Genomic DNA, 12,326 nt, shown 5'->3' with positions numbered 1-12,326 from the left:
CTTTACTTTTTAAAAAAGCCGCCAGGAGGTTGGAGAGATGCTCAGTGATTAGGTACACTTAGTACTTTCCCCAGAGGCCAGCACCCACAGCTATTGAGAGCTTCTCCCGGGTTATCTGTCTTTGATTGCCCTTCCAGGGACAGGTGACCAAGCTTTGCCTTTCGGGACTGCCAGAGCCCAAAGTTTTTATCACAAAACATGCAGTAACAGGATGATTGCGTTGGTGTTTGCATAAGCAGAGGGTGAAGCACAGCTACAAAGTCACTGTCATTCCTCCGTCCCATCGGGGTGCCATTTCCACAAGGACAGATACTTTTCACCCTTTTACAATGTCTTCACGAGGCTCCTCTTAACCAACAGTTCTCAGACGAGTGGCAAGGGTTCATGACTGCTACCGTCTCTTGGTTTCTCTCACCCATCCATGCCTGCTTCCTGCAACTCCCTCCACCCCCTTTTGCAAGCCTTTTCTCCCCTCTTCACACACACTTCTCTGGGCAGTAAACCACGACTCCAGGATCTCTCAAGTGGGAGGAAGAGGAGAAGAGGGGAGAGGATGAGGGGGAGAAAAATAGGAAGGAAGGGAAGAAAAGGGCAAAAGGCGGGAGGAAAGTAAGACGGGAAGGCAAAAGGATTGTATGCTACCTAGTAACAAGTGACAGCTAGACACCGGAATCCTATTGGCTCATGGCAGGCCAATCCCGGGCTCAAAACCGCTCAATGGAAATTGTGAGACTCGCACGAGGAGTGGGTCGCGACTAATGGAGAGCGAGAAGCTCTTTCCACTCTTCTGTAGTTCTCTGGTGGCGACTGTGCCCACCGGCGGGCTGGACAGAAGGTGAAAGACAGGAGAATCGGCGTTTGAGGGTCAGAGAAGAAAAAAAAAAGAAACGCAGTTAATTCTAGAAGGTAGGGAAGGGGGCGGGGAGCCCGGAAGTCCGGGAAGGGGCTGTAGGAATAGGAGGTAGGGGTGCGGGGACGAGACCGGCTGCTGTGAGAGCAAAGCCAAATCATTGAGTCAGGAAAGAACAAACACGTAGGGGGAAGGGCAGTCTCACCCACCTAGATTTACCTGGGGTTCACAAGGAGGGGAAGGGAGGACAAGGAAAGAGAGGGGGTAAAAGGGAAGGCGGCTGGAAGAGGAGGGAGGGAGGGAGAGAGGGAGATTGGAAGGGAGGTAGAATTTGGTGGAGAAATAGGAGAAAGAGCCGAAGGGGCAGTAAGAGGAGGGAAAAGGAGAGGAGGAGAGAGGGCCGAAGAAGAGAGGAAGAGAAGGGGGGGGGGGTATCAAATGACCGCTGGAGAAACTGGACTCTGGAAAGACAACTGAGCCTAAGACAGTAGAAACTGCCAGCCTGATGTTTATGTTGTTTGTCTAATAGAATGCTTGGTGGACCCACCTTTTAAAGTGTAACCCGATCCATAGGAGGAAGGAATCCATCTAAGGCAGATGTTGCTGTGCTCAGGAGGCTAGGATAGGGACTAACAAATGTACCTGAGAACAATGGGTGATTTCTCCTCTGTGCTTCTAGGTTTTCTGCCCACACGTGACCTAGGTGACCCTGCCCTGAAGACCTATGGAGCCTGCTACTTCCCTGCATTCTTGCCCGTTAGTCTCCCTTCTCTTCTTCCTGGTCCTCAGCCTGTTTGTGCTGGTCTCAGGTACAGCTGTAGGCTCCTTGCTCCTGTCAGCTTTTCAGAAAGCAATGCCCACAGTTCTCCTGACATGACAGAGGCAGGAGGAGGACTGTGTCGGCTCCTCTTTCTGAACGTGTACACTAGATTCTATCCCAATCTTGTCCTACAGAAATGCAGCAAGAGCATCAAAGGAGACCTGTACATTTCCAAGTGGCAACATTAACAAAAGAGCTGAAAATAGATGAAGTAGATAGTAACGATGTAGTTTGTTTATGCCACACCATCACATGTTAATATTTAAATGCTTACCTTGCCACCTATAAATCTGGGAGGCCTTTAATCCCAGCACTTGGGAGGCAGAGGCGTGTGGATCGATGTGAGTTCGAGGCCAGCCTGGTTTACAAAGGGAGTCCAGAACAACCAAGGCCACACAGAGAAACCATCTTGAAAAACAAAAAATGAAACAAAACAAAAAGCCTGGGAGGCTGAGACAAGACTGCCAAGAGTTCAAAGCTAGCCAGTGGTACATAATAAGACACTGTCTCATAAATCAAAACAAGGGGCCTGGGAATGTGGCTCAGTTGATGGAGTGGTTGCCTAGCATGTTCAGGCTTGTTAGAATAGTGGTCTGAACTGTGGGTCTGTGCCACACTCCGGCACTGGACTGAAGAACAAGGAATTCTAAGCACTAGGTGCCCAATGTGCAGTCAGGGTGACCTCCGTGCTCTGTACGTGTGGGTTCTGGTTTGTTGTTTTATTTTGGTTTGTTGATGGCAGGATTTGAACTTGCTATATAGCAGAAGATGACTTTGAAGAACTGATCCTCCAGCCTCCATCTCCAGGTTGTTGGGATCATGGGTGTGCAATCTTTTCAGTCCTGCAGATGAAGAATTCACTAGGTGAAGAATTTCCTAGGGCCCTACATTAAATGATCCAGAGGTTCTAGTTTCTTTCTGTTGCTGTGACAAGTTCCCTGACAAAAAGCAACTCAGGAAAGGGCTTTGTTAGGTACAAATGCCAGCCACGGTCCTTCACTGAGGGAAGTCAAGCGAGGAAGTTGAAGGCAGGCCTGCTTGCTATTCCACCCAGCATTACCTCCACCAAAGAACTCGTGTCAGGCCCAAGGGGTGCTGGGTAGGCCTGATACTGCCTGCTGGCTGGCTTCAGGTTCTTATGTAGATCCGGATGCCCTGCCTAGGGATGGTGTGGGCAGGGCCCCTCCTACACCAATGAGCAATGGAGATAATCTTCCACAAAGATGCCCACAGGCCAATCTGACCTAAGCAATTTCTCAAGTGAAATTCTCTTCTGAGATAATTCTAGGTTGTATCAAGTTGGCAATTAAGAGTAACCAGAACAGTGCCCAAAGCACAGCCTCAGTGCTGGGAGTGCCCACATATGCTTATTTTATATTGCATTGTGACACAAAACTGTCACCACAAAGTCCACACTGGAGAGCCACAGAATCAAAACAACAACAACAACAAACCCCTCGTGTTTTAAGTTTACCACTTTGTGCCAAGTAGAATTCATAGCTATCCAGGGCCACAGGCTGAACACTCCCAAGCCCTCAAACACCACTACTTTACTACACTGGATAGTTAATGATTGGAGTTCCTGTCTGATTGCCCCTTTGTTGAATAGCCCAGTTTACCGTCACGGGACCGACCAAGCCCATCCTGGCCATGGTAGGAGAAAACACCACACTGCACTGCCACCTGTCACCAGAGAGAAATGCTGAAGGCATGGAGGTGCGGTGGTTCCGGTGGCATTTCACCCCCGCGGTGCTGGTGTACAAAGGCCATCGAGAGAGACCAGAAGAGCAGATGGAGGCTTATCGAGGGAGAACCACCTTCGTGAGCTCAGACATCAGCGAGGGCAGAGTGGCGCTCACTGTCCACAACGTCACAGCCTATGACGATGGCCTGTACCGCTGCTACTTCCAGGAAGGCAGGTCCTATGACCAGGCCATCATGCGGCTCATGGTGGCAAGTAAGTTGCTGTATTTTCCTCTGTTCACTTTTCCCAATGTGGCTTCTGGGGACGGTTTCTCTCTTGGATTCAGTCTCATCACAAACTAGCACATTTCTTGCCCATAGTCTCCTCTACATAGGGAGGGTTGCTACCTGAACCCACTTGAATGGGCTCTGGTAAGCGGTGCCCATTGCTTGTTAGAAACGGGCAAGGTGCCGGGCGTGGTGGCGCACGCCTTTAATCCCAGCACTCTGGAGGTAGAGGCAGGCGGATCGCTGTGAGTTCAAGGCCAGCCTGGTCTACAAAGTGAGCCCAGGATGGCCAAGGCTACACAGAGAAACCCTGTCTCGAAAAAAAAAAAAAAAAAAAAAAAAAAAAAGAAACAGGCTTTGAGCCCCCCCCCCCCCCACACACACCAGATATTTCACTGGTTAGTATTTACCATATAGCTCAGGCCAGGCTTAGACTCACTTTGCTGCTGGCAATGACCTTGAACTTCTGAAATTCCTTTCCACCAAGTGCTGGGATTCTGAACTGTATCGCCCTCATCCTCCTCCCCAGCTAATCTTGTCTTTCCCCCCATTTCTCATAGTAATAATCACATAGGAAGCAATTGATGTGGAAGTAGATGGTACCAGTAGTAAACACAGCAGCAAAATTATGTACAAATGTATGTACATGAAATTATATGGCCCCCATAGAGGCACGGCATAGGAGCGCTTTTACACTTTTTGCAAAGCTTCGGGATAGAAATGGCAGTTAAACTGGGCATGCTGGGAAGAAAGCCATGTTTTCTTTCTTCCTGTCTTTCTTCCTTTTTTTTTTTTTCCTTTCTTTTTGTTTGTTTGTTGGGGTTTGTTTGTTTGTTTTTGTTTGTTTGTTTGTTTTGAGACAGGGTTTCTCTGTGTAGCCTTGACTATCCTGGACTCACTTTGTAGACCAGGCTGGCCTCTAACCCACAGCAATCCACCTGCCTCTGCCTCCCAAGTGCTGGGATTAAAGGCATGTGCCACCACCACTCGGCTAAAGATTTATTTATTTATTATGTATACAGTATTCTGCCTGCATGTATGACAGCAAGCCAGAAGAGGGCACCAGATCTCATTACAGATGGTTGTGTGCCACCATGTGGTTCCTTGGAATTGAACTCAGGACCTCTGGAAGAGCAGACAGTGCTCTTAACCACTGAGGAGCCATGTTTTCTTAGCAGCACACAATATTAAGGAGGACAGTTTACTGACCCTTGTACCCTGATCCTCGTCACAACAGAACCTCCAAATGTCAAGAGTTGGCTCTGTGGGAACAGTTTCCCTATTCTTCAAAGGCAGCAGCTCTTGTGATTGGCACACAGCTGTGGGCCATGGCCTCCCCTATGCCTGGCCATGACACACAGCTGTGGGTCATCGCCTCCCCTATGCCTGGCCATGACACACAGCTGTGGGCCATCCCATGCCCTCTGCTTGGCCATGATAGGTGGGAAACCCTGAAAGCCAGAAAGAACAGCGTCTTAAAGCTGGACAGTTCTTTAAGAAAGACTGTGGCGTTCTGCACATTCTTGTATTATTCCAGAATGTGACAAGTCTAAGACAACTGAATTTACACTCATACCACAAAGTAAAGTTCTAAATTGACCCTTTTAGCTTGGACAGAACAGACCTACTTAGAAGTGAGACAATTGGAGTCTCTAGGAGATGCAGTGAGACAGCAAACCCTAAAGGAGACAGTACAGACAGGCGGCTTCTGATGAGCCCTGAAGCTGGAGCACAACAGAGGCTGTGATGGAATCCTTAGAAAGCTTCCCGCTCACTGGGCACATTGGTCCTTCTCTGACAGCAAGGCCGGTCTTCCCATCCGTCTTTCTTTCCTCCTTCCTGCGTCATCCTCCCTCCATGTTTTCACCTCCACCCTTCACAGAAAGAAGGTGCAGGAACTTGTGGACTCAGTACCCCTAGGCTCGGCCAGGTTGTACTTCCCTCTCCTTGGCTTCTATCATTAGGAGCACATCTCTTAAGACACACTCACCGAAACACTACGGCTTGTTTTATGATGCTGACAATCGCACCCAAGTCCTTGTTCATGCCAGACAGGAACACTATCCTTGAGCTGTATCCCTCAGCCACTCTGTCTGTCTGTTTGGTTTGTGAAACAGAACCTTACTATGTAGACCAACCTGGCCTCCAAATCATAGAGATCCACCTGTTTCTGCTAGGTACTAAATCAGCTGCTCTTTTTAGCTGATCCCTGGTCTTCCCTCCCAGGCCTGGGCTCTCAGCCCCTCATTAAAATGAAGACCCTTGAGAATGGAAGCATCTTGCTAGAGTGCACATCTGAAGGGTGGTACCCAGAGCCCCAAGCTGTGTGGCGAGACCCTTATGATGAAGTTGTGCCTGCCTTGGAGGAAGAGTACGCAGCTAACAGAGAAGGCCTCTTCTCGGTCACCATGACTGTGATCATCAGGGACTACTCTGTGAGGAACATGACCTGCTCCGTCAACAACACCCTGCTCAGCCAAGAATTAGAAAGTGTGATTTTCATTCCAGGTTAGTCCTCCGCCCTCTGAGCAGCAGCCATGAAAAGACTGGCTCCTCTGCAAATAGGCTGACTTCTGGAGTTGCGATGGGAGACTAGAGGATGGTCTGGGGAAGGGTCTTTAGCTCTGCAGAGCTGGAGGCTGGAGCTCAACAGGGGCCACGTCCCTTGCAACAAGAAGAAAATCCATTAGTCCCAACCACGTGAATTAGTAGTGATGAACGTGGGGAACAGTGGTTATGCTAGCGTAAACCTGTGGCCCCACACTTGGGAGGACAGGACAGGAGAACAGACTGGGTCTCACTACTCAAACTGAACTAGACTTCAACGTGTGGTGATCTCCCTCAGCCTCCCTATGGCTGGGGTTACAGTAGGTGCCACCACACCCAGCACATGGGAGGGTTTTAATGACTAATGACCTGGATCCCCGTCCCTCTTTTGAGGAGACACCGCAGGCAGCAAGGGCAGAGCAAGGTCAGAAAGCTGGGGCCCAGCAAGGTGGTGGCTGGAGAGGCTTAGGAGCCTGCTTACCTTGTTTCACCCATGGGCTAAGTTAACAGCAGCCCGGGGTGATGCTGCCTTTTTTATCCACTGAGCCCCAGCCAAAGCAATTAGAAGCCAGTCAGCAAAAAAGCCATCATCTTTCTCCCATCTTTGCTTTTGAGGGAGAGACCCCAGGTGTGGGACCTGAGAGAGCGAGAGAGCTCCAGGTAAACTTCCCCCAAGGAGTGCTCAGCCCCAGAGTTCTGTCTCTCACCACACAGCCCTTCTCTGGCTCACTTTGCAGAATTCTTCCTGCCCAGCCTTCGTCTCTGGATGGTGGCCACAGCTGTCACTCTGCCTCTAGCAACGCTGATCCTCCTCACTTCTGGAAGCATCTGCCTTGTCAAGAAACACCACAGGAGGAAATCAATTCTTTCCACTGAAAAAGAAGTTGAATATGAAGAAAAGGAAACTGCACGTAAGGAGCTAGGGAAAAGAGCTTGGAAGGTAAAAGAGCAGAGTAGTAAAGTTCACCACTCTTCAGTTCAAGGCCAGCCTAGGATCACATTTTTTTTTAAAAAAAATGAAAAGAGGAGGAGTAAAAGAAAAGAAAGGACAACCACCCTTTTGACAGGCAGAAGCTTGAGGATACATAGAGGTAGCAGAAGTGATCAGAACTCTCAAACCCTAATCATTAAGCCTTTGGATCTTTTGTTCCAATCTGCAAACATTGCATCGTTCACTTGGTTCCAAGCAGGACTGAGTTCCTGAACAAAAGCAAACAAAACAAATTTTAAAAGTCCTTATACTGCCCACTCACCTGGTACATATCACTTCTGGTTTCTGACAGTTCTCAGGAATGGGTATTATATTATGTACTTTTTTTTTTTTTTTTTTTTTTTTTTTGGTTTTTTGAGACAGGATTTCTCTGTGTAGCCTTTGCTTTCCAGGCTGGCCTCGAACTCACAGTGCTCCACCTGCCTCTGCCTCCTGAGTGCTGGGATTAAAGGTGTGCACTACCATGCCTGGCATTTTTTTAAAAAACGAAACTTTTTCCATTGCTGTAATAAAGTTATCTGACAGGGGCTGGCAAGATGGTTCAGCAGGTAGAGGCACTTGCTGCCAAGTCTGACATCCCAGAGTTCACTACCCAGAACCCACATGGTTGAAGAAGAGAACTGATTCCTACAAGCTGTCCTCTGACCTCCACATGTACAACACAGCACATGTACATATAGACACACAACATACAAAGTAAATGAAAAGTATTTAGTTAAATTTATGTGAATGAATATTTTGCCAATATGTATGTGTGTGTACCAAATGAATGTGTGGTGCCCACAGAGGTCAGAAAGGGGCACTGGATGGCCTGGGACTGGAGTTATGGATGTTTGTCAACCACCATGTGGTTTTTGGGAACAGAATCTGTGTGTTCTGCAAAAGCAACAAATGTACTTAACCACTAAGCCATCTCTTCAGACCCTAAACATTTTAAATTACATTTATTGATTTGGAGGAGGGTGGCATTACCTGCACATAGGAAATAGAGGACACTTTATGGAAGTTGGTTCTTTCCTCTGTGGGTCTTGGAGATTGGGCCCAGGCTTTGCAGTAAGTGTCCTTACCCTCTGAGCCACCATGATCAAATTCATTAACCTAACCTAGAAAATCTCACAGATACACCTAAGTTTGTTTCCACAGTGATTTCTGAATCCTGTCTGATGTCACAGTCGAGATGAAGGTTTTGGTGCTGTGGCAAGAGCCAGCCCTCGGCCATAAGGCAAATCTAAATTTGCTCTGCTGAGTCCTGAGTATGTTACTTTGTTTCCTTTTCAGGGAAGCTTCAAGAAGAACTGCGTAAGTTTGACTTTCCTTGAACTCTCTGCAGTTTGTGCTCTGCCTGCTTAGCCACGGCCTCATGACATTCACCTCTCTGTCACTTGCAGGATGGAGAAGAACCCTCCTACATGCCGGTGAGTGCCTCTGGACACCTCCCCAACAAGGGAGGACATGAACAAAGGACCCGAGGGCCCTGGAGTGGGGAAGTGGGGGAGTTGAGAGTGCTTCATGGGCCATGGCCCACTAATGCTGGACTCCAGCCTTGCCAGCAATCACCACAGCTTTCAGTCAGCCCTGCAGTTTGTTCTCACAGTCCTGTTTTTCAGAAGGAGGGAACCTGTGAGTAGCAGAGGTTCCGATACAGAATATGTTTGAAAGTAGACAGCTCTGTCTTGGGTATTTACTATCTGGGAGATGGTTAGAGGGAACAGTTGGATGTCATTGGGGCAAAAAGGCAGTACACTTCCTGGGGCTGATTGGGGATTGTAATACTAGGTGTCCAGCACTGCCTTCCTGCTCCCAGGAGAGCACTGACAGTCAGTCAGTCAGGTGAGTGCGAGAGCCCACAGTCTAGCTGCCTTTTCTTCATGAGCATTATTTATCTTTTCATGTGTCACCGTCAAGCACTAAAGAACGCAGGCTTCACCAGATGCCTCAGCACAAGCCCTTTTGCTTCTTAAAGAGAAATTCAGTATTGTCACAAGCCGCTTGGGACACAATCACAAGTTGTCCCAATCAGACATACCAACTTGGAGGAGGAAATGCATCGTTGTAACATGATAAGCAAAGCAGACTGGCTAGACAAGCCATAGATAGCCCGTTGGCAAGCACGTCCCTCGTCCCCAGTGGTCACTGCTATGGGCTTCAAACCTGGCTGAAAATACTCCCCTCTTATGTCAGCTTGGCTTTGGGGGACACTTTTCCTTCTTCCTTATCCTTTGGTGGGTATCCTTATTTAAGTTAATTGCCATCTGGTTGAAGGTATGCAGAGACCGGTGAAGCGATCTTGTATTAGCCAGGACACTGTGTAGTGAGACTCATTCTAATTCCTTTACAGACCACGTTAGAGAGAGTGACAGATTAAGCCTCTCTTGATGGTCAAAGCCAAGTTGGATGGTTTCTACTAAAGGAGTTCCAGGGATCTCATACTGTTAAAGTTATTTTTCTAAAACTCTGTTTCTCAGTTTCTCTCTTAACCTAGCTTTCACACAAATAACTGAGACTCTATCATATTAACAAGCTTCACAGCACAAGAACTGAGCAGTTATTAATCTAACCCTCTATGCTAGTCTGACTCCCTCTTTGCCAAAATCCCCCCAAATACTTGCACTTTGTGCTTTCTCTGCTCCAGCTGAATCTTCCTAGTCTTTCCTGGACTTTTGCCTACGTCCTCTTTTCATCCCTCCTCCCCCAGCTAGCAGGAAGTCCAGCCCTATTCTCTCCCCTGCTCAGTGATTGGCTGTAAACTGTGGCATACCAGGGACAAATGGGGATCTGTGTTTACCCATCATTAAGACCCGGGATTCTCAGAACAAGGATTGCAACTGGATATGGGGGTACAGAAATCAGCATTTGATTTGACAATAAGTTTGTGCCTACATTATATTGTGCTAAACACTGGCACAGATTGGAAAATGCTGAAAAAAAAGGAACTTTCGCTCATTTGCTAAACTTCCTGGGTTTCTTAGCGCTCCAGCCTTTTCTACAGAAGATAATTCTCCTGACCCGGAGACAAATGAGCTTCATTATGAGCCTTCTTTGAAAAGGGTACCACACAGGGGAATCCCACATCAGCTCCCAGGGCTTAACCGGGAACCACAGATTGTTCATATCCATGAGTCTGAGATCACAACACTAAACCTGAGACCTTTTCTACAGCTGATGTGGTCCTGGACCCAGACACTGCTCATCCTGAGCTCTTCCTGTCAGATGACCGGAGAAGTGTGAGAAGAGGCCCTTCAAGGCAGAACGTACCTGACAACCCTGAGAGGTTTGATTGCCGGCCGTGCGTTCTGGGCCGGGAGAGCTTCTCCTCAGGGAAGCATTACTGGGAGGTGGAAGTGGAGAACGTAATGGTGTGGGCCATTGGCGTTTGTAGAGACAGTGTTGAGAGAAAAGGGGAGGCCCTGTTGGTTCCTCAGAATGGCTTCTGGACCCTGGAGATGTTTGGAAGCCAGTACCGAGCCCTGTCCTCCCCAGAAAAGATCATACCTCTGAAAGAGCATCTTCACCGTGTTGCCGTCTTCCTGGACTGTGAAGGTGGGGATGTTTCTTTCTACAACATGAGAGACAGATCACACATCTACACATGTCCTCCCGTGGTCTTCGCTGGGCCTCTGAGACCCTTCTTTAGGCTCGGTTCTGATGACAGTCCCCTCTTTATCTGTCCAGCGCTCACAGGGGCACAGGGAGTTACAATACCTGAGGGTGGCCTGGTCCTGTATAGGACAAGACTGATGTCTCAGCGCCAGGTAAGGAAGCCATAGCTGTCAGGACAGCACTATCTGACGGAGAGCAGACCCTATGTCCTTCAGGCCACCTGGAGCATCTTCCAGCTGCCTCCTTCACGCATGCTTCAGGCCCACGCCTCAGTTCATTGTCTTCCAACTATGGGCCTACTTAGACCCAGGCTTAGCAAGAAGGTGTGAGAAGGGGAGAGGCACAGAACTCGAAGCTTCGACATGATGTTCTCTGACCACAGAGGACATAGGGGAAGGGTGAGAGGGCGCAGCCAGATGTAAGAGGAGAGAACTGCAGAGGCAGGAGACAGATAAATATAAATTGAGGCCATAGATGGAGGAAATCAACTAGAGAGCTTGGGAGTAGGTCCCATATGGTAGGAGCCAATGGTCCATTGATATCCAAAGCCAAAGATTTATATGTCTGGAGTGTGTATGTGCCGGCCTACTCATGGGAGGGACACATGAACAGTGATGACCTGGATGTAAACTGGCTCAGGTGTCCCTACAGGAAACACTCAGTTCTGAGTCCCAAGCCAGTGCTCAGTAAGAACGGCTTGAGACTTGAGGCCCCTACTGAGCAACCAGGTCCATGTGACTCAGGTTTGCTGGACGTAGTAGCAGTTTAGGTTTCTTAGGTTCAAGATGTCTTCCATTCACCCAACCCCATCCTCCTTCTTCAAGATAGACTTTCACCATGTAGAGCAGGCTGGCCTGGAACTCCCAGAAACCAGCCTTCCTCCACCTCTGGAATGCTGGGACTAAAGACATGTGCAACCATGCCCAGTTATTTATTAATCTTACGGTAGATTCAAATGATTAAGCCTCTGTTCTCTTGAGATTTGTTCTAGTTTTTCTCTTGAGTCATGGTCTCACTGTGTAGCACTGCTCTTGACTCTCTCACCCCATCTCTTTTTTTGTTATTGTTGTTTTTCCAAGAAAGGATCTCACTATGTAGCTCTGGCTGGCATGGAACTCACTATGTACAGTAGGCTGGCCTCAAACTCATGGAGATCTGCCTCAGGGTTAAAGGCATGTTTCGTTACGCATGGCTTTACCCCATCTATTCAGTGTGGGGATTGTAGGCGTGTGCTACCATATCTCACTAATGTTTGTTGCTGCTTATGGCGTTTGAAGTTGAAAACAGAAAAACAGCTTTATGTATTAATTTACATTAAAACAATAAGCTAACCATAGTTTCATATGAATAGTACATGCCTTACTTAAAAAGTTGTTTCTAAGCTGGGTAGTGTTGGCACCAGCACCCAGGAGCCATAGGCAGGTGGATCTCAGAGTTTGAGGCCAGCCTTGGTCTACAGAGTGAATTCCAGGACAGCCAAGGCTACAAAGAGAAACCCTGTCTTCAGGAGAAAAATAAATAAAGTTGTTTCTATAATGGCTATTATT

At 48.1% G+C, this 12,326-nt stretch overlaps 1 protein-coding gene across 1 annotated transcript; it reads left to right on the top strand.

Moving 5' to 3' along the window:
• The first annotated feature begins 1,303 nt into the window (after positions 1-1,303).
• LOC127209495 (butyrophilin subfamily 2 member A2) lies at positions 1,304-12,310 on the top strand. Its single transcript, XM_051169148.1, has 7 exons — positions 1,304-1,659; positions 3,280-3,627; positions 5,868-6,149; positions 6,926-7,099; positions 8,458-8,478; positions 8,568-8,594; positions 10,339-12,310. Exons 1-7 carry the CDS (start codon positions 1,575-1,577, stop codon positions 10,944-10,946), a joined length of 1,545 nt encoding a protein of 514 aa, XP_051025105.1. The 5' UTR covers positions 1,304-1,574; the 3' UTR covers positions 10,947-12,310.
• Positions 12,311-12,326: the final 16 nt, after the last annotated feature.

This window comes from Acomys russatus, chromosome 3 (genome assembly GCF_903995435.1).
Source record: "Acomys russatus chromosome 3, mAcoRus1.1, whole genome shotgun sequence".
Taxonomy (NCBI): Eukaryota; Metazoa; Chordata; class Mammalia; order Rodentia; family Muridae; genus Acomys; species Acomys russatus.
Note: the sequence above shows the minus strand (reverse complement) of the source record. Positions and strands in the feature narration are given on the sequence as shown.